This window comes from Neoarius graeffei, chromosome 6 (genome assembly GCF_027579695.1).
Source record: "Neoarius graeffei isolate fNeoGra1 chromosome 6, fNeoGra1.pri, whole genome shotgun sequence".
Taxonomy (NCBI): Eukaryota; Metazoa; Chordata; class Actinopteri; order Siluriformes; family Ariidae; genus Neoarius; species Neoarius graeffei.
Window position 1 is genome coordinate 1,555,479 of NC_083574.1, and position 21,877 is coordinate 1,577,355.

A 21,877-nucleotide genomic window follows, 5' to 3' on the forward strand; every position below is an offset into this window, starting at 1 on the left:
GTTCACTGATGGTTGTTCCAGGTTGATGAAGATGGCTTCTTTTACTCCTCTTTCAAACCACCGGTCTTCTCTGGCCAGAATGTGTACACTGCAGTCCTGAAGCGAGTGTCCTTTGTTATTGAGATGAAGACGGACTGCAGCGTCCTGGCCTGAGGGACTGGCTCTCCTGTGTTGAACCATGCGCCTGTGAAGCGGTTGTTTCGTTTCCCCAATGTACAGGTCTGTGCATTCCTCACTGCACTGAATCGCGTGCACGACATTGTCCTGTTTATGTCCTGTTTATTACCCAGCAGACCGTGCTGTAATGGGAGTGGTTTGTTACCTGTGCTGTAATGGGAGTGGTTTATGACCTGTGCTGTAATGGGAGTGGTTTATGACCTGTGCTGTAATGGGAGTGGTTTATGGCCTGTGCTGTAATGGGAGTGGTTTATGACCTGTGCTGTAATGGGAGTGGTTTATGACCTGTGCTGTAATGGGAGTGGTTTGTTACCTGTGCTGTAATGGGAGTGGTTTGTTACCTGTGCTGTAATGGGAGTGGTTTATGACCTGTGCTGTAATGGGAGTGGTTTATGACCTGTGCTGTAATGGGAGTGGTTTATGGCCTGTGCTGTAATGGGAGTGGTTTATGACCTGTGCTGTAATGGGAGTGGTTTATGACCTGTGCTGTAATGGGAGTGGTTTGTTACCTGTGCTGTAATGGGAGTGGTTTGTTACCTGTGCTGTAATAGGAGTGGTTTATGACCTGTGCTGTAATGGGAGTGGTTTATGACCTGTGCTGTAATGGGAGTGGTTTGTGACCTGTGCTGTAATGGGAGTGGTTTATGGCCTGTGCTGTAATGGGAGTGGTTTATGACCTGTGCTGTAATGGGAGTGGTTTATGACCTGTGCTGTAATGGGAGTGGTTTGTTACCTGTGCTGTAATGGGAGTGGTTTGTTACCTGTGCTGTAATGGGAGTGGTTTGTTACCTGTGCTGTAATGGGAGTGGTTTGTGACCTGTGCTGTAATGGGAGTGGTTTGTTACCTGTGCTGTAATGGGAGTGGTTTGTTACCTGTGCTGTAATGGGAGTGGTTTGTTACCCAGCAGGCCGTGCTGCAGTCTGTGGTCCTGTGTCAGGAGCAGGAAAGGAGAATGCTGGTGGAGATCCTGCACAGTGTTTCACAGGAGGAGCTGCAGGAGCAGGGACACACACTGACACACACTGACTATGGTGAGACACACACACACACACACACACACACACACACACACACACACACACACACACACACACAACAGGGGGTTGTATAGATTAGATTAGTGGAATAATAGAGTCACTAGTGGTCACTGTGGGGACGTCAATGAGCTGGCAGTGGATTTACTTTAACTGTTATTCTGCAAATATTTCACACAAGATAAACACAGACAGACAGACGGATCCACAGACAGACAGACGGATCCACAGACAAGCAGACAGACAGATCCATGGACGGACAGACGGATAGACAGACGGATAGACAGATCCACAGACAGAGAGACAGATACAGTGAAAGTTCAATTTAAATCTGACATTATTTGTTTTCTATTTTTATTTCTACTTTATTTTTTTTCCAAAATGGTCTCTGTTGTGAGAGAAACCCACAGAGAAATGAACTAAGAACCTGTTTGAGATGATTAAAGATGAGCTCTGTGTGTGTGTGTGTGTGTGTGTGTGTGTGTGTGTGTGTGTGTGTGTGTGTGTGTGTGTGTGAGGCTGCAGGTACGACAGGTTCGGCTCTGAGGCGTGGCTGTGTGTCCATCCTGAGGCAGATTAAATCCTCTTTCCACTGCAGCTCTACACACTCGTCTGTGTCGTGGGCCGACTGTGCTGTTCATTTACTCACTCAGCTCACACACACACACGATGAGGAAGTCCAGACTGTAACACACACACTTCCAGTCATGGTACACACACACACACACACACACACAATTCTAAGTTGTAATGAGATTAATGAATAAAATGTTACTTGTGTTTTGGACTGTTCCGTGTGTGAGCTGCACTGTTCCGTGTGTGAGTTGGACTGTTCCGTGTGTGAGTTGGACTGTTCCGTGTGTGAGTTGGACTGTTCCGTGTGTGAGTTGGACTGTTCCGTGTGTGAGCTGCACTGTTCCGTGTGTGAGTTGGACTGTTCCGTGTGTGAGTTGGACTGTTCCGTGTGTGAGTTGGACTGTTCCGTGTGTGAGCTGCACTGTTCCGTGTGTGAGTTGGACTGTTCCGTGTGTGAGTTGCACTGTACCGTGTGTGAGTTGGACTGTTCCGTGTGTGAGTTGGACTGTTCCGTGTGTGAGTTGCACTGTTCCGTGTGTGAGTTGGACTGTTCCGTGTGTGAGTTGGACTGTTCCGTGTGTGAGTTGGACTGTTCCGTGTGTGAGTTGCGCTGTTCCGTGTGTGAGTTGGACTGTTCCGTGTGTGAGTTGCACTGTTCCGTGTGTGAGTTGGACTGTTCCGTGTGTGAGTTGGACTGTTCCGTGTGTGAGTTGCACTGTTCCGTGTGTGAGTTGCACTGTTCCGTGTGTGAGTTGCGCTGTTCCGTGTGTGAGTTGGACTGTTCCGTGTGTGAGTTGGACTGTTCCGTGTGTGAGTTGCACTGTTCCGTGTGTGAGTTGGACTGTTCCGTGTGTGAGTTGGACTGTTCCGTGTGTGAGTTGCACTGTTCCGTGTGTGAGTTGGACTGTTCCGTGTGTGAGTTGGACTGTTCCGTGTGTGAGTTGGACTGTTCCGTGTGTGAGTTGCACTGTTCCGTGTGTGAGTTGGACTGTTCCGTGTGTGAGTTGCACTGTTCCGTGTGTGAGTTGCACTGTTCCGTGTGTGAGTTGGACTGTTCCGTGTGTGCGTTGCACTGTTCCGTGTGTGAGTTGGACTGTTCCGTGTGTGAGTTGCACTGTTCCGTGTGTGAGTTGGACTGTTCCGTGTGTGAGTTGCACTGTTCCGTGTGTGAGTTGGACTGTTCCGTGTGTGAGTTGGACTGTTCCGTGTGTGAGTTGCACTGTTCCGTGTGTGAGTTGGACTGTTCCGTGTGTGAGTTGCACTGTTCCGTGTGTGAGTTGCACTGTTCCGTGTGTGAGTTGGACTGTTCCGTGTGTGAGTTGGACTGTTCCGTGTGTGAGTTGCACTGTTCCGTGTGTGAGTTGGACTGTTCCGTGTGTGAGTTGCACTGTTCCGTGTGTGAGTTGCACTGTTCCGTGTGTGAGTTGCACTGTTCCGTGTGTGAGTTGGACTGTTCCGTGTGTGAGTTGGACTGTTCCGTGTGTGAGTTGCGCTGTTCCGTGTGTGAGTTGCGCTGTTCCGTGTGTGAGTTGGACTGTTCCGTGTGTGAGTTGGACTGTTCCGTGTGTGAGTTGCACTGTTCCGTGTGTGAGTTGCACTGTTCCGTGTGTGAGTTGGACTGTTCCGTGTGTGAGTTGCACTGTTCCGTGTGTGAGTTGGACTGTTCCGTGTGTGAGTTGGACTGTTCCGTGTGTGAGTTGGACTGTTCCGTGTGTGAGTTGGACTGTTCCGTGTGTGAGTTGGACTGTTCCGTGTGTGAGTTGCACTGTTCCGTGTGTGAGTTGGACTGTTCCGTGTGTGAGTTGCACTGTTCCGTGTGTGAGTTGCACTGTTCCGTGTGTGAGTTGGACTGTTCCGTGTGTGAGTTGGACTGTTCCGTGTGTGAGTTGCACTGTTCCGTGTGTGAGTTGGACTGTTCCGTGTGTGAGTTGCACTGTTCCGTGTGTGAGTTGCACTGTTCCGTGTGTGAGTTGCACTGTTCCGTGTGTGAGTTGGACTGTTCCGTGTGTGAGTTGCGCTGTTCCGTGTGTGAGTTGGACTGTTCCGTGTGTGAGTTGGACTGTTCCGTGTGTGAGTTGGACTGTTCCGTGTGTGAGTTGCGCTGTTCCGTGTGTGAGTTGGACTGTTCCGTGTGTGAGTTGCACTGTTCCGTGTGTGAGTTGGACTGTTCCGTGTGTGAGTTGGACTGTTCCGTGTGTGAGTTGCGCTGTTCCGTGTGTGAGTTGCGCTGTTCCGTGTGTGAGTTGCGCTGTTCCGTGTGTGAGTTGGACTGTTCCATGTGTGAGTTGGACTGTTCCGTGTGTGAGTTGCACTGTTCCGTGTGTGAGTTGGACTGTTCCGTGTGTGATTTGCACTGTTCCGTGTGTGAGTTGGACTGTTCCGTGTGTGAGTTGGACTGTTCCGTGTGTGAGTTGCACTGTTCCGTGTGTGAGTTGCACTGTTCCGTGTGTGAGTTGGACTGTTCCGTGTGTGAGTTGGACTGTTCCGTGTGTGAGTTGGACTGTTCCGTGTGTGAGCTGCACTGTTCCGTGTGTGAGTTGGACTGTTCCGTGTGTGAGTTGGACTGTTCCGTGTGTGAGTTGGACTGTTCCGTGTGTGAGCTGCACTGTTCCGTGTGTGAGTTGGACTGTTCCGTGTGTGAGTTGGACTGTTCCGTGTGTGAGTTGCACTGTACCGTGTGTGAGTTGGACTGTTCCGTGTGTGAGTTGGACTGTTCCGTGTGTGAGTTGGACTGTTCCGTGTGTGAGTTGCACTGTTCCGTGTGTGAGTTGGACTGTTCCGTGTGTGAGTTGGACTGTTCCGTGTGTGAGTTGCACTGTTCCGTGTGTGAGTTGCGCTGTTCCGTGTGTGAGTTGCGCTGTTCCGTGTGTGAGTTGGACTGTTCCGTGTGTGAGTTGGACTGTTCCGTGTGTGAGTTGGACTGTTCCGTGTGTGAGTTGGACTGTTCCGTGTGTGAGTTGCGCTGTTCCGTGTGTGAGTTGGACTGTTCCGTGTGTGAGTTGCACTGTTCCGTGTGTGAGTTGGACTGTTCCGTGTGTGAGTTGGACTGTTCCGTGTGTGAGTTGCACTGTTCCGTGTGTGAGTTGCGCTGTTCCGTGTGTGAGTTGCGCTGTTCCGTGTGTGAGTTGGACTGTTCCGTGTGTGAGTTGGACTGTTCCGTGTGTGAGTTGGACTGTTCCGTGTGTGAGTTGCGCTGTTCCGTGTGTGAGTTGGACTGTTCCGTGTGTGAGTTGCACTGTTCCGTGTGTGAGTTGGACTGTTCCGTGTGTGAGTTGGACTGTTCCGTGTGTGAGTTGCACTGTTCCGTGTGTGAGTTGCGCTGTTCCGTGTGTGAGTTGGACTGTTCCGTGTGTGAGTTGGACTGTTCCGTGTGTGAGTTGCACTGTTCCGTGTGTGAGTTGGACTGTTCCGTGTGTGAGTTGGACTGTTCCGTGTGTGAGTTGCACTGTTCCGTGTGTGAGTTGGACTGTTCCGTGTGTGAGTTGCACTGTTCCGTGTGTGAGTTGGACTGTTCCGTGTGTGAGTTGCACTGTTCCGTGTGTGAGTTGCACTGTTCCGTGTGTGAGTTGGACTGTTCCGTGTGTGCGTTGCACTGTTCCGTGTGTGAGTTGCACTGTTCCGTGTGTGAGTTGGACTGTTCCGTGTGTGAGTTGCACTGTTCCGTGTGTGAGTTGGACTGTTCCGTGTGTGAGTTGGACTGTTCCGTGTGTGAGTTGCACTGTTCCGTGTGTGAGTTGGACTGTTCCGTGTGTGAGTTGCACTGTTCCGTGTGTGAGTTGGACTGTTCCGTGTGTGAGTTGGACTGTTCCGTGTGTGAGTTGCACTGTTCCGTGTGTGAGTTGGACTGTTCCGTGTGTGAGTTGCACTGTTCCGTGTGTGAGTTGCACTGTTCCGTGTGTGAGTTGCACTGTTCCGTGTGTGAGTTGCACTGTTCCGTGTGTGAGTTGGACTGTTCCGTGTGTGAGTTGGACTGTTCCGTGTGTGAGTTGCGCTGTTCCGTGTGTGAGTTGCGCTGTTCCGTGTGTGAGTTGGACTGTTCCGTGTGTGAGTTGGACTGTTCCGTGTGTGAGTTGCACTGTTCCGTGTGTGAGTTGCACTGTTCCGTGTGTGAGTTGGACTGTTCCGTGTGTGAGTTGCACTGTTCCGTGTGTGAGTTGGACTGTTCCGTGTGTGAGTTGGACTGTTCCGTGTGTGAGTTGGACTGTTCCGTGTGTGAGTTGCACTGTTCCGTGTGTGAGTTGGACTGTTCCGTGTGTGAGTTGGACTGTTCCGTGTGTGAGTTGGACTGTTCCGTGTGTGAGTTGCACTGTTCCGTGTGTGAGTTGCACTGTTCCGTGTGTGAGTTGGACTGTTCTGTGTGTGAGTTGGACTGTTCCGTGTGTGAGTTGCACTGTTCCGTGTGTGAGTTGGACTGTTCCGTGTGTGAGTTGCACTGTTCCGTGTGTGAGTTGCACTGTTCCGTGTGTGAGTTGCACTGTTCCGTGTGTGAGTTGGACTGTTCCGTGTGTGAGTTGCGCTGTTCCGTGTGTGAGTTGGACTGTTCCGTGTGTGAGTTGGACTGTTCCGTGTGTGAGTTGGACTGTTCCGTGTGTGAGTTGCGCTGTTCCGTGTGTGAGTTGGACTGTTCCGTGTGTGAGTTGCACTGTTCCGTGTGTGAGTTGGACTGTTCCGTGTGTGAGTTGGACTGTTCCGTGTGTGAGTTGCGCTGTTCCGTGTGTGAGTTGCGCTGTTCCGTGTGTGAGTTGCGCTGTTCCGTGTGTGAGTTGGACTGTTCCGTGTGTGAGTTGGACTGTTCCGTGTGTGAGTTGCACTGTTCCGTGTGTGAGTTGGACTGTTCCGTGTGTGAGTTGCACTGTTCCGTGTGTGAGTTGGACTGTTCCGTGTGTGAGTTGGACTGTTCCGTGTGTGAGTTGCACTGTTCCGTGTGTGAGTTGCACTGTTCCGTGTGTGAGTTGGACTGTTCCGTGTGTGAGTTGGACTGTTCCGTGTGTGAGTTGCACTGTTCCGTGTGTGAGTTGCACTGTTCCGTGTGTGAGTTGCACTGTTCCGTGTGTGAGTTGCACTGTTCCGTGTGTGAGTTGGACTGTTCCACCCCTGGCAGGATTCTGCTGCTCTTATGGTTCTGTTACACAAATATGAACTGGAACTGCGTTCACCGAAACTACACAACCTTCACACCTTACTGCAGACGTCCGGCAGCGAGAACACACCGAGTGACGTCTCTGTGACAGTAAGTCCCTCATACACACGGGACACTCGTTCAGAAAGTGTAAATGCAGCTGTTTGTTTATTTAAAAGTGTGAAATTCCTCGACTAAAAAGTAGTTCCGGTTCCTTTACACTTTCCTGAAGGTTTTGTGGAATCAATACGCCATCAGAGACACACAACTACCACAAACTCCTCCCTCTGAGAAAGTAGTTCCATCTGTGAAAGGAGCGATTCGACACGTTTACAGCTTCATTTATATTATAATTTTAATAAAAAAAACACAGCGAGGCTTTAAAATTAAAACATTGTGTATGAAAAAGTAAATGGAGGAATATAGTGCATGTGATGAAGGTTAATAAACTGTTTCTTCTTTTTCCCAGGACAGTGAGAGCAGAGGACAGAGACAGGGACAGGGACAGGGACAGGACACGGCATCAGTGAACGAGGAACAAGAAATCTGTACAGGTAAACAACTGACACCATGTGGAGTTCATTATTTTCTTAAAACAGTACGTCCCAAAGTGTTTTATTCCTCTGACACCACAGCATGTCATTTTCATGAAATTCCAAAAGATTAAAATGATTGTAATCGCTAAAACATAAAGTCTAAAAGTTCATTAGAATTTAAATAATTTATTTTCCTGAAAAACAAACAAAAATCAAAACTATGACTGAACCTGAAAGACTTTACAAATGAAAAATGCGTGTTGCGTGTTTGTAGGCTGCGGTGTTGTCCTCGTCCCTGAGGATGCACCGTATTTAGAGATCCTCGGCATCGGAGAGAAAAATGATGAGGAGAGGAGAGAAGGAACAGAAGGAGAGGAGGAGGAGAGAGAAAGAAGAGAGGAAGAAGAGGAGGAGGAGAGGAGAGAAGGAACAGAGGGAGAGGAGGAGGAGAGAGAACGAAGAGAGGAAGAAGAGGAGGAGGAGGAGGAGAGGAGAGAAGGAAAAGTAGGAGAAGAGGAGGAGGAGAGGAACATGGATGGTGTTGAGAAACAGGGATCACTGATCACACTAGCCTGGAGCAACAATACACAGGTACACACACACACACACACACTCACACACACACACACACTCTGACATCTTAAATATGTATTTACATATTTTGTGTGTCACTTCATGACAGGAAGTGATCTCAGCTCAACCTGAAATGCAGACGACAGAAGCGACGTCTGCAGACTCACACACTCCGGACTCCACACACTCCACTTTCCCTCAGCACGAACACACACCGTGTGCACAGAGACACACCGTCGTGGAGCCGCTACAGGATCAGTGCACATCCAGCATGGTTCTGTTTCACTCCTACGCTCAAACTCGTCTTTTCTCCTTTTCTTCACTCAGCCACCACTTTTCCATTAAAACCGTGAATTCTGGAGTGCGGAGCGATCCGGAGCCTGTAGAAGTGGGTGGAGCTTCTCTGGGAGGGTGTGGCGAGGTGACCTCATGTCCCACATGATGCTGGTGTTAACAGTAAAAACGAACAACAACAGCTTCAGGGCCTCGTTTACGTTCTGCTCATAATTACGTGGCTGTAACGTGGATGCCGCGGATAAACAGAACGATGTTCCAGGTTTTCCGCTGCACACAATGGGAATGTTGTATATTAGACAAAAGCTGTGTTCACACTTATACCGGTACGATAGTGGTATAACTGCATCAATACAAAGTATACCGGTACAGTTTAGTGCATCTGTCCACACTAGCGAGAAATGTTTGCAGTTTTCTTTCACGGTAGTTGAAATGCGCGTGCGCGAAATGTTTCCGTGGTTACTGAGTAACTTCCTTCCGAGAATATGAAACAACGCGTGTGTGCTTTTTGTTGTCAGTGTACAGTCTGTATTTCTGGTGGTCATTTATTCAGTCGAATCGTATAAAACGCGTGAGGCGGTTGAGAAAGAAACAAAGAAAACGAATCTCCCTTTCTCCCCTCACTTTCTCCCTCTTTCCTTCTCTTCCCCTCCCTTTCTCTCCCTTTTCCGCTCTTCCTCCTTTCTTCCTCGCTCTTTTCCCCTCCCTCCTTTCTTTGCTCCATGTAGCTCCACGGTCGTTTTGAGCCATTTTGACGTTTTATTTACAGCTGGAAAGTACGTGCGTATTGCCGGAAGACGTAGGAATGGTTCATTGCGCATTATATTTGTATCGATACAGAACCGCCTCATCTGTCCACACTACAGCGAAGCGCTACAGTACCGATACTGTACCGGTACGAAACCCATACATTTGTGGGTTTCGTACCGATACAGTTATACCGCTACAGTATAGTTGCTAGTGTGGACAGGTGTTGCGGTGCGAAAGTAGTTTCGTATCGGTACAAAATCCCTAGTGTGGACAGGGTAAAAGTGTTCCCAAATCCCAGTAACAAATTATGCCATACTATTTGGACACACTAATTAGTGCATAATATATGAATTAATGAATAATTAATGTGTGTCTGATCACAGAGAACCAATAAACTGCGATCTTTAATGGCGAACTCTGCAATGAAAATATAAACACGATAATGATCTGTGATTGGACGATGTCATGAGCAGCTGCTGATCTGTGATTGGATGAATTCACTAATAATACTGAATGAAGTTTCCAAAAGCCATGTCAGTTTAACCAATCAATGGTCTGGACTGTTTTTTTTTTTTTTCGCTCCACCCACATATCCCTTCTCAGGTCCAACCCAGGAAAAGTGGCACACCTCATTCCACTAACACACACTGCCTTCACCATTATTCTTCCCTGGTTTATTCTCCATTTTAATATAATTATAATATTTTTAAATCTTTTCTCTCTTTTATTTCTCTGTAGAGGAAATGTACAGAACACACATGAAGGATAAATTTTATTTTTGTCTTTCTTCAGGACACTCAGAACGAGAGCAGCAGCGATGAACATGGAACAGCATCAGCAGCTCTGGAGATTGACTCGGAGAACACACCGGCCACCGGTGAGACACACACACGGGACAGTGTGTGTGACGCAGTGTGTGAGGAACAGCAGCTCCAACGAGAAGCCACCATGCGCAGCCTCGTCGACATCCAAAGAAGAGTAGAGCAGCGCTGGCAACGAGATCGAGATCGACAAATCCTTAGAGTAAGTTTAACATGCTACCACCACCACACTTCAGCTCAACTCCATTCAGATAGTTATGTGACTTCTGCTGGAACTACAGCATTTATGCAATCAGCACTTGGTGTTTATATTTGGGGGGGGGAATACTTATGCACTTGTGTGTGAGGAGGAGTGTTTATCTCCGCACTCATCTCTCTGTAGGTTCAGGAGCGACTGTCCATCATTCAGAACAGGAAGACAGATGAGGACCTGCTGGGCCTGAGACACGAGGCAACATTCAGACACCTGACCAACACACTGCAGCAGGTACACACACACACACACACACACACACACCCCACAAGGAAGAACTTGCGTGAGTGTGTGTTTGTGTTGTAGGAAGATGAGCAGCAGCAGAAGATGTTGGTCAGAGAGAAACTGCAGCAGCTGTGGAGAGAACGTTCTTGTATTCTACAGTCTAGAAGAGAGAGGTAACACACACACTTAGAAAAAAACCCTCTCACACACTCATTCTCTCTCACACACGATCAAATTGTTTTTGTTTCTGCAGGAACACGACTGAATTTCAGGAGCTCCTCACACCAACAGCTCAGTGTGCAACTGATGCAGAAGATGTGCTCAACACACAGACACACACAACGCAACACAACACACACGTGTAACTCTGACAGCAGTGCCGTGTTTGTGTTCGACTGTAATTCACAACACTCGCACGCCCATAAACCCCTCAGGCTCCTGTTTAAAATGGCTCCGGCCCAACAGTAAGCTCCATCTCAGGGTGGGAAGTCGTAAAGGTCCGTCAGTGTTTTCACTGTAAATGCAATTCGACTTCCAGACACTAGACGGCACTAAACATGACAGCTTTAAATTTTCAAAAAAAAAAAAAAACCCTTGTATGCTAATATTAAAGGTGTGGTCAGTGACTTTTTCCCCCATCTGAAACATCTGCTCTCTGTGGCACCGCAGATTAAAAATCAAATGTGAGATCACCGACAATCAGCCAATCAGGACAGAGACGTGTCTACTTAGTTGTCAGTAATGTTGTGTTCAAGTGTTCCAGTCTTGAAAGAGTGTGTGTGTGTGTGTGTGTGTGTGTGTGAGAAAGAGGGAGAATTTCAATATTTGATGGAAGACTTCATATTTGTTTATATTTTAGATTTCAAATGCTCCATTACTAAAATTGCAGATTGCACCTTTAATGCTAAACCCAGTCGTGTGTGTGTGTGTGTTAGTTTGATGCACATTTTACAAACATTTTTTAAATAGTAAAATGACAGACGAGTGTGTATTAGACACACAAATGTTTTATTGAACTTTTTTGACGTCCTTGTTTCCATTCTGACACTGTTCCAGGAGGGGGGGGGAGAGAGAGAGAGAGAGAGAGAGAGAGTGTTCATAACTTAAATCCTATACACATTTATTTGCTTTTCAAGTTTAAATATTCAGTGATGTATACAGTATATAAAAGTCTACAATGGTAATGTTGGTGGTAACAAATTAAAAACAAACCGTTCTATATATTTTTCTGTTTTCTCTACTTTGTGTCTTTTCGTTTAAAACGTGTGAACATTTGGTTTTTGTTGTTTTTTGTTTTTAAATGGAAGATGGAGGTTCTAGTTTAGCATTCCAGTCTTAGTTGATGTGATGTGAAGGAGTTATTTATTGTGCATTCAGGCGTTTACAGGATGGAGGGATGAGAGGAGAGGAGAGGAAACAGGGTGAGGGGTATAAAAGATTACAGTACAGACCTGCCAGAAGGGGGCGGGACTTTCAGCAGGTCAGTTACACTGCACTCGACTTAAGATCGTAACCTGGACTAGACCAAATTCCCCTCAGTTCCCGAGGAATTCTTAGTCGGGCTGCAAAACTCTGAGTCCAGCAAGGAGTGGAAACAAAATGGCCGCTCAGAGCATCATCATTAAACAAAGCAGCACAAAACGATTTACTTTAGATCAATCAACATATTGGTTTGTTCGATCTATAACACTGATTATAGAGTTCACTGTTCTGAGGAGGACGTCGTATACGTCATACCATCACACCGTATATGTTACCCATCACAGTTAGCTGGCTAGCTTGTTGCTAACGAAAGACAAACATGGAGGCGTCTGTGCGAATTCGCAGTCCTGAGGCAAGTCGAATGCAGGATAATATCAGAGATCAAAACATCTACACAACCGTCAGTCGTCCCGGATTCACAGCTCGGTCTGTCATTTGTCGTTATTGTGAGGAAAAAGACGACGGCGTATTTTTGAGTGCTCTCGTCGTAGCAGTGAACTTGGACGTTAAAATACAGAACTGGGACACAAAACATGTGAAGGACGGCAGGTCTGGGTGGGAGGAGAGGATCACAGGTGTGTGTGTGTGTGTGAGAGAGAGACATGTTACTGGTGGGCGCACTGCACCCCCGGCCCATGTGGCCCGCCCTCCTCATCTGAACTATCGTTATAGGCTTCACGCCGTTGACCTCCAGATGACCCCTGGCTCATGTCGAACTCCTGCAGGTCGACCTCCTCCGTGTCAGCCGTGATGACGGCGTCCTCTTCACGCGACGGTAACAGATACTCCAGTTCCTGTGAACACACACACACCATGTATGTAACTGCTCTACACAGCAGGGTTTCGTTACACACGTGTACAACTTGACGCGTTACCGTGAGTTTCTCGGTACTGAGCCAGCCGTTATCGGGGAACCGAACGTCAAACTTGATGTAGAGATCTCCTTTCTCAAACGGGTTCCTGTACTGCGGCATTCCCTCGCCACGCACCACCCTCACAGCACCTACAACACCAACACCACGTCACGCCACACCGCCACGGACATGACGCGACGCACAGACCACAACTGTTTTCCTTTGTGGGTGTGGCCTATCCAACATTGATTATAAACAGTAGTAGTGATCTGCAGCTAACTAGTGAAACACAAACTAACGCACTACTCAGTGTGAAGATCTGTTGTGCGAAGTGAGTTAACTGTACTAGCTACGCACGCTCACCAGAGACATCAGCGATCTCTGATGCTAGGAAAGGTACACACCCACAGCAAGAGTCATCACATGTGCAAGACACGCCCACCTACACACCTGGCTCGATGACTTTTCCAGCAGGGTATTTGATGAGGAGGTGTCGCCCGTCGAGGTGTGTGAGAGTGAGCTGGAAGCCGCACAGCGCCTCCACCAGGCCGATCGTCTGGCACATGTGCAGGTCATTACCGTCTCTGCGGAAGTCCTAAACACACACACACACACACACGCGCGCACTTTGAATTCACTCCAGCAGCAGTATAGCTAGAACAGAAATCTGCATTTCCTGTATCACAGTTGAAAAAAAGAGAGTTCAGTAAACGGAACTGAACAGGCCAATTATAAAATCCTAGCGTGTTTCATAACAATTGAGACTCATTAATAATCACGCACCCAAAATTTGCATACTCCAGCCCACGTACTAGCCTAGGATACGTTACTTCCACTTCCGGCACTGACTTCAGTTCCTGCCTGTCCAGTAGCTCCATCTTAAATTTCCTTTGGCATCAATAAACGAACCTCACTAACTCATGAAGCTGCACAGCCGAAACGTCATCAGTTCTGCAGGTGCTGTAAAGAGTGAAACAAACTCCCTGAGGAACCCATCCTCCTGCAGCAGAGCCACGCCGCTCCAGAGAGCTCATCAGAGATGCGGCTTGACACCAGAACGAGCTCCAATACATCAGGTGCTTAACATCGCAAAATAATCATCTGGACTTTGCATATATAACCACGGAACTTCTCCGATAGCAGCTCACCAACGGAATCATCAGCCATCTTCTCGTATCAGAGATTAAACCGAGTGAACAACTTTACTTTATGTCTGTGAAGATTCTCAATCATCCAGGTCATAGTAAACTGTGGGTGGTAGAAAAGGGCAACTGGACTTGCTTGAAGATTCTTGAAAACGTTTCACCTCTCGTCCAAAAGGCTTCCTCAGTTCTGTCTGACTAATAGGGAGTATCAGATATTTATCCTCTCCTGGCTCAGAATCAGAATTCTGATGACCAGCTCATCTAAGGTGTCACTGAGGCATCATGTTGGTGTGGGTCGCTGGAGGCTGGGTGTGAATGGCGAGTCATTAGGGTGATCAAAGGATTGCCCGTTAGGGTGATCAATGGCAATCTGACTCTCTCTGTCCTCCCGTGAGGACCCAGCTGTTTTCGGGGACTCACGGGAGGACAGAGAGAGTCAGATTGCCATTGATCACCCTAACGGGCAATCCTTTGATCACCCTAATGACTCGCCATTCACACCCAGCCTCCAGCGACCCACACCAACATGATGCCTCAGTGACACCTTAGATGAGCTGGTCATCAGAATTCTGATTCTGAGCCAGGAGAGGATAAATATCTGATACTCCCTATTAGTCAGACAGAACTGAGGAAGCCTTTTGGACGAGAGGTGAAACGTTTTCAAGAACTTTACTTTACTTTGTGCGGTTGTTGAGCACGTAGCTAGTTCTGTATCGGTAACATTAGCCAATAGCAAGCTCCCGGTAGCTAGCAGCGCTAACTAGACAGTATGATGAGCTAACTTATTTACACAGAGAATCGTTTTATTTTCCTGCCTGTGTCATCATTTCCCAGAGTGCACTGCAGTGGCTGTGTCCACGATCACAGTGATGATAAGTTGACTAATTAAGCATACCTGCTGCAAACCAGCCAATCAGAGCAGAGCTCATTAACATACTAACGACCCTACCCTAAAAACAGGAAGCAGGTGGTTTCATTCTAAATCAGTCGGAACATCAGAGAACAATTTAAGATACTAAACAAATGTGGCAGATCACAGAATCCAGGGACACATGTCGGCCCGGGGGCATTTTGAGTTATTGACAGATTCAGAAAGTACAGTTTCTAAGCTTTCCAATGATGCCTTCCATGTGGAGATCTGACAATATTTGAAGAATGTGTGGCCTTTTGAAAGTGTATACTTCTTAAAACAGAAAAGGGAGAAAATCGCCCTCAAAGTTTTCCATCTCAGCTACTCTGGGTGCAGGGCGGGCACATAATGGTGCTCATTTGCATCACATTAAGGAAAGCCCCACCCCCTACGAGCTAGCACGATGCTACTTTCATGTAAACAAAGATCACCACGTCAATTTTCCTTCCATGCAAAGTATGCCCAACACAATTATGAAGTACAAAAATAAGTCCTAAAGTATACTTTAACGTTTTGTGGTTGAAAAATTACTCACACCGTAAGAAAGAAAGATAGCACGATGATGACACAACTAACACAACACTAGTTTCATGTAAAGCCTCGGTCACAACTGGCTGTACAGTACGCGCTCCTACGGCCGGTCTACACGCAAAAAACGCAAGAAACACACGGAGAGCGTGCATGAAACGCACGAGAGCGCGCGTGTGAAAAGCACGAGAGCGCGCGTGTGATGTGCTGATTTTCGAGCCGCAGACCGGCCGCAGAGGTTCTTTGTCATGTCAAACAAACTCTACGGGCACTTATGGTTTTTTTCAGGTTGCAAGACAAACTTACGGCCAATGCGCGTCTTTCTCCGTGAACAAAAAAAAACAAAAAACGCAGCGATTTGGAAAACGCCAAAAATCACACGGCCAAAAAATCGTACGTCCGGTTGTGACCTAGGCTTAACCAAACCACAACACTCTCCGTTACATGCAAAAATAACCACACAGCCTTAGATTAATAAACTCACCCCATCAGAAAGAGAAACGGCGCCTTGCACACACCAATGCCTCCGATGGAACGTAATCCTAGAACGGTCCGTGTATCATCCGATCATTCAAGTATTCCATTCAATCTGGAAAACGAGGTTGCGGTTTTTTTTTGCTAGAAATGGTGATCTCCGATGTAAATACCAAGTGTCTGTTTGCTTCGCGGTGTTTCAGCTCCTCTGCGCTCTGTTTAGTAACTCATTCCATAGTGAAATCACACGCCTGTATGCAGGTTTAGTAGCCACAAGCTCAACTCGGATCATACAGCTGATTCGCGAAAAAAAACCCAAATGACTTAAATCATGATGTGAATGGCCCATATGGTAATTTACCCACACCCCCCAGCAGGCTACAGTCCTGACAAAAACGAGACAATTTGCAACAAAAAAATGTATGCTTTTCCAACAAAACAATCTATTATCTGAAATACTGATTGCATTCTTCAAGATCTCAACTTGCACATGATGGAAAAAAACAAAAATCACAAATTTCGAAAAAAAATGCTTCTTTTGCGATTATCTCGGATTCGTTTCGGCCGACATGTGTCCCTGGATTCGGTGAGGGGTCACAAATGGCACTGTTAAATATAATACGTGTGTGTGTGTTACCTCGTGTTCCTTCTCCTGCAGCACCAGGACAATATCTCCAGGCTCTGTGTTGGGAGACTGATCCGCTTCTCCACTGAACGTGATCTTCTGCCCGTGTCTCATTCCCTTATCCACGTGCACCTCCAGCGTCTTCACTTCCTTACACACCTTACGGCCCTCGCACTGTTTGCACCGGTCTCTCTCACTGATCACCTCACCTGTTCACCACAGCAAAGGAAAAATAAATATATAAATAAAACACACACACACACACAGCTGCTGAGTTCTGGATTCTGATTGGTCAGAAGGTGTTGATTAATTCTCTCTAACAGGAGCTCTGACTGTAGTGCAGCTGATGTTCCTCACCTTCCCCGTTGCAGTCATTACACACCGTCTGCATTTGTTGGACCATACCAGGGGCCAGCTGTCTGATCATGATCCTCATCCCTCTCCCTCTGCACGCAGTACACTTCTGCACCGCGCCCGTCTTCCCCCCGTGACTGAAAACACACACGGTTTACTCCATCATTCTGACACGGAGAATCATAAATCACTCATTAGCCTCAGGTTTATCTATCACCCCTCACCCATTGCAGGCGCTACACAGAACGTTCTTGCTCAGCTGGAGTTTGGTGGTTTTGCCGTTGTAAAGATCTTCTAAAGACACCCTGGAAAACAGAAATAAAGAGATCAAGAGCCACTGTTTAGCCATTAAAGGTTAACAAGTAGAGTAGCAGAGGTCACTGGTGCTTCTGATGAGTATACGTAACTAGTAGCTTTGCTAATCTAATCTGAGCTAATCTACAAAGCCGAGCGCGTAACAACACGTAAATCACACTGATTAGTGCGTTATTTAATGTGTGTTTAACTAACTACTGTAGCTTTAGCAGCGACTTCCATGCTGGACTCACTTGAGCGGATGCACCATGTCCTCTCCCCTCCGCCGTCCCCCGTTTCGGTTCCTACTGCTCTGACCGCCCATGAACCCAAACAGTCCTCCGCCGAAGATGTGGGAGAAAATGTCCTCCATCCCGGCTCCTCCTCCGCCTCCCTCACGCAGGCCCTGCTCTCCATATCGGTCATACAGCTCCTTCTTCTCAGGGTTAGTCAACACCTCGTACGCAAAGCTGATCTCCTTAAACTGACACACACTTATTAACTACACTCCACCTTCACTCTCAGGCTCTGTGTAATGACAGGACGTCTCTTACCTTGTCTCCAGCGTTGGGGTTCTTATCAGGGTGATATTCTTTTGCCAGTTTGCGATACGCCTGTAATAAACAGTTATAACATATTAATAATTCCAACATTCGAGTCAGATTTAAACCTCATCTGACCTTCTCTCGATTACGTTCATTAAGTCTTATATCAGATGAGGTTAGTTTTTTTCTTTTTTATCAGACAGCTAGTTTTAGGTTTGTTTACCTGACATGCTTCGACGTACGTAACTGTCGTCTTCCTCAGAGTGTCACCGGATGTTGTTGGTGACGCATCTTATCAGCTGATGTTTCCGAAGGCGTGGCCTTCCTGTCTGATCCGAAAGCGAAGCCCGAGGACCATCAACCGGGATGAGGGAGCATACATGCGCTCCCATACCTGGAGTGCCATCTTGCAGGGGACGAACGGACAGCAGAAGACGTGACCGACCTGTCAAACCAGACAGGAAGGCCACGCCTTCGGAAACATCAGCTGATAAGATGAGTCACCAACAACATCCGGTGACACTCTGAGGAAGACGACAGTTACGTACGTCGAAACATGTCAGGTAAACAAACCTAAAACTAGATGTCTGATAAAAAAGAAAAAAAACTAACCTCATCTGACCTTTTTTGTAATTTAGAACAAAAAACACCACTGTATTTATTACCCTGTCCTCGGAAAAAAACTCTGATGGCGTATTCACACCTACGTTGTTTGGTCCGGACCAAACGAACCAAATTTCCCTTGGTCCGGACCTTTTGGGTTGGTCTGAATACAAACCACCGAACTCTGGTCCGGAACAAACAAGCGGACCGAGACCGAGCTGCAAGGTCGGACTCGGTCCGGACCAAAGGAACCCTGGTGCGGATCTTTTGGAGGTGTGAAAGCAGACCGGACCTAATCCGACAGTTTTGCTTTTTTGTACCTCCGGAGCTTCCGTTGTTTGTCGAGCATTATGGGAAACAGAGTCTTGACACTCCACCGCAAAGTGCAAACACTGTTTTGGTTGTCAAGGGAACCTTACAACAGTCGTTCAGTCATTCAGACCAGTGGTAGGCTAGACTAGAGTACAAAAAATGAGTAGGGGGCAAACGTGGGCCGAGGAAGAAATGCGTACCCTTGTGGATATCTGGGCAGATGTCCACATATCTGGCTTTTGGAGAGAACACACAAAAATGCCGACGTGTTTGCTGTATTCAGTGAGAAAATGAAGGAGAAGGGGTTCACGCGCTCCCCAGAACAATATCGGCTAAAAGTGAAGAAACTCCGTCAGACCTACATTAAAATCAGGGACATTCTTTCAAAAAGTGGCGGTACCAGCGACGCAAAAAAGAAATTCATCTATTGCGTGAAGAGCCAGAACTGTCACAACATGATGTGCGCTCATCAGCGCTATCCTCCGTAGCCGCCTTGCCCTTTGTCGTCGTCGTTGATAAATTACTTGTACAACAGCATAGTAATCGCACAATTGTGAAAACAGTAAAAACTGGAAAAAACATATAGCTTTGATGACATTAAAAAGAATAACAGCACGGAAAGCCTCCATGACTACTTATGAACTTAATGCTTTGTGCGCGTGTCGTCTCTGACCAATAGCTGAACGACCTCAGGGCGCGTGGCTTTGTTGACAGATTTTGGTCCGCTTACTAAAATGTACAGTGTGAAAGCGAACCGCACCAAAATGAAAAAGTAAAAAAAACATTTGGTTCGGACCAAAGCAAGTGAACTATCGAACTATCCTGGTCTGAATACACCCTGAGAGACCTGCTGTAGCCTCAGACAAGCAACAGTGCAAATCATTTACTTTGGAATTCCCAGTGGGAAACTCCTCTCCGAACACACCGGACATCACGACAACGTGGCGGCGCACAGCGGACTGTAAACACATCTCACTTCACAAAACCTCGTCTCTAATCTTTGTCCCGTGTTTTAAGAGCTTTGCTCCGGGCGCCCACGAGCCGACACGCCGGACCTTCCCGGTACGATAGATTAGACTATTTTAGGGGCGGACCCACATGAGCTCAGGTTGTGATGTCACTAAATAAACTCCACTGTTTTGGACCAATCGCACGTGATATGTAAATGATTAGGTTTCTAGCTGGCTGTTAATGCTGGTGATGTGCGGCTGTGCAGGAAACGGAGGCGTTTCCAAATTTGCATATTCATAGATATGAAAATAATAAATCAGTGGTGTGGATTTACAGTACATAATCAACAACAATAAAGCATCGGTGAGTCCTAAATCACAAATTCATCCCACATCAGGATTCATTAATAATAACAACAATAAAGCTGTATAATTCCAGATCCAGACCATTTTAATCTGCATTATTGGAACAATGCTTGAATGGCCGGGTCTCTCAGGTGAAGCTAGCCCGGGATGCTAACGCAGCTTTTGTCAGGATTCACTGCCACAACATTCTCTGCTTTTCTCTCACAGAAGATCAAACATAACATTACCACACACATAAAAAAATATTTTTAATAATGTAATTAAAATTATGAAGGTCTGGGTGGGATTAAATTAAAGGCGCATACAGAAGAATGAACCCCCAGGTTTATGCTAACACTACCGCAGAGAGCTAGCTCAGCTCCCCGGCCCAGACCCCCTCTCTGTCGGAGAAAGCTCTAGAAACACCCGCTACCTTTTTCAGCTCGTTCTCGGTAGCCGAAGGAGAAACTCCAAGGATGTCATAGAGTTTGGTGTCCGCTACGTTCGCCATGTCTCCGAACCGCACCGAGGACACGACCACCAAAACGAACCGAACCGAACCGGACCACACCGGACCGGGCTGAAGGATACCGAGCAGAGGAGGAAAAGAAAAGCCGGTTGCGCTGTTTTTGTTATTATTATTTTTTCCCCATCCACATTCCGACAAACTACGCCCCTTTCACTATGATTGGCTAAGGCGTCTATCTACAAGCTTGCTTGCTGATTGGACAGTTGAGAAGATGTTACTTAACCATAGCAACCAGGGAAACAGCGGAAGTTGAGCGGTATCGGTGACGTCACCTCCAGGTTCGAGGCTTGCCAGGTGTGTGATTTGTACACGAAGATGATAATAATCATCATCATCGTCATCATCAACGCGCATATTTAAGTTATTTTATTTTGTAAATTATACTTTGTGGTATCTTAATTCTCTAATTTTTAATGATAATTAATCTATGATTGTTTTTTTTTCTTAATCTGCTTTATGGGGATTTCTTTCATTAACTTTTCAATCCTTTATATATATATATATATATATATATATATATATATATATATATATATATATATATATATAGTGAAGTTTTTGAAGAATTATTATTATTATTATTATTATTATTATTATTATTATTATAGTACTTTTCATTTTAAGTCCCCTAACGATCTGTGAATATAAAATATTACAAATTTAAAAAATATTCCAGATAAAGCACATCCTGAGTCCTGAGTAAATCATGAACAAATAATAAAGGTGATAAAAACTACAATGAAAATAACTAATCATCAAATTTAATAATCATAAAGTCACATTAAAAAACAACTTAATTATGAATAGGTGTTAATCTATTGACTATTGTGATTGGTCAGAAGGTGTTGATTAATTTTCTCTAAACAGCAGCTCTGATAGTTACAGCTACAAGTCACAGGTTTATTTATATTAATGTATTCCTCCTCATTATTCTGTACTTACTTCAGTCTACAACTAATTTAATGTAGCCAAACAATAACTGGGTTAAAAAGTGTGTTGTTCATTAATAAAGAAGTTGGTGTTGAATATTTATATCAGGAAACATTTATATTCCATTTATTTGGAAGGTTTCAGGTTGCTATAAGACAACATTAAAATTTAACTGAGAATGGATCAAATAAAAATGATGAAGTGCTGCTCTTTCATGAAAAACAAAATTGTGTTCTATAATCAGCAAGCTGCTGTGGTGTAACAGAACAAAACTCAGAGAAAATAATCAGCTCTTCATCACCATAATGCACTGATTATATTTCTACAGCTGCAGCTCCTGGAGTGTGTTATTCATTACTAAATACACTCACCAGCCACTTTATTAGGAACTTGTTGTTGATTCTAAGATCCCTGTTCTTGGCTGCAGGAGTGGAACCCTGCTGTTCCTGAGATGCTTTTCTGCTCACCACTGTTGTAAAGAGTGATTATATAAGTTACTATATCCTTCCTGGCAGCTCGAACTGCTCAATCTGGCCATGTTCTGATCTCTGACCCTCTCTTATCAACAAGGCGTTTGTTTCCACCTACAGAACTGTCGCTCACTCACTCAGTGTTTTTTTTTTGTACCATTCTGTGTA

At 46.2% G+C, this 21,877-nt stretch overlaps 2 protein-coding genes across 3 annotated transcripts; one reads left to right on the forward strand and one right to left on the reverse strand.

The window, feature by feature from the left end:
* The first annotated feature begins 7,952 nt into the window (after positions 1-7,952).
* Positions 7,953-11,561, forward strand: LOC132887672 (uncharacterized). 2 transcript variants are annotated; one of them, XM_060923157.1, is made up of 6 exons: positions 7,953-8,034; positions 8,126-8,290; positions 9,853-10,083; positions 10,264-10,368; positions 10,441-10,532; positions 10,613-11,561. In XM_060923157.1, exons 1-6 carry the CDS (start codon positions 7,975-7,977, stop codon positions 10,722-10,724), a joined length of 765 nt encoding a protein of 254 aa, XP_060779140.1. In that variant the 5' UTR covers positions 7,953-7,974; the 3' UTR covers positions 10,725-11,561. The 2 variants fall into 2 exon arrangements, with proteins under 2 accessions (XP_060779140.1, XP_060779141.1); XM_060923158.1 differs by lacking the exon at positions 8,126-8,290 and having other exon boundaries at positions 7,957-8,034.
* On the reverse strand, positions 11,349-20,429 carry dnaja2b (DnaJ heat shock protein family (Hsp40) member A2b). Its single transcript, XM_060923156.1, has 9 exons — positions 20,214-20,429; positions 17,580-17,639; positions 17,280-17,509; positions 16,956-17,036; positions 16,735-16,868; positions 16,390-16,586; positions 13,146-13,290; positions 12,717-12,844; positions 11,349-12,635 (listed from the first exon to the last, which is right to left on the reverse strand). The coding sequence occupies exons 1-9, from the start codon at positions 20,289-20,291 to the stop codon at positions 12,447-12,449; spliced, it is 1,242 nt and encodes a 413-aa protein (XP_060779139.1). The 5' UTR covers positions 20,292-20,429; the 3' UTR covers positions 11,349-12,446.
* Positions 20,430-21,877: the final 1,448 nt, after the last annotated feature.

Excerpts from the sequence above, each read along its gene's own strand:
- LOC132887672 (XM_060923157.1), top strand. The coding sequence starts at position 7,975 with ATGGATGGTGTTGAGAAACAGGGATCACTGATCACACTAGCCTGGAGC. Across the intron at positions 10,084-10,263 it reads GAGATCGACAAATCCTTAGA|GTTCAGGAGCGACTGTCCAT; the intron begins GTAAGTTTAACA and ends ATCTCTCTGTAG. Across the intron at positions 10,533-10,612 it reads CTACAGTCTAGAAGAGAGAG|GAACACGACTGAATTTCAGG; the intron begins GTAACACACACA and ends TTGTTTCTGCAG.
- dnaja2b (XM_060923156.1), bottom strand. The coding sequence starts at position 20,291 with ATGGCGAACGTAGCGGACACCAAACTCTATGACATCCTTGGAGTTTCT. Across the intron at positions 17,640-20,213 it reads CCGAGAACGAGCTGAAAAAG|GCGTATCGCAAACTGGCAAA; the intron begins GTAGCGGGTGTT and ends TGTTTATTACAG. Across the intron at positions 17,037-17,279 it reads GACATGGTGCATCCGCTCAA|GGTGTCTTTAGAAGATCTTT; the intron begins GTGAGTCCAGCA and ends TCTGTTTTCCAG.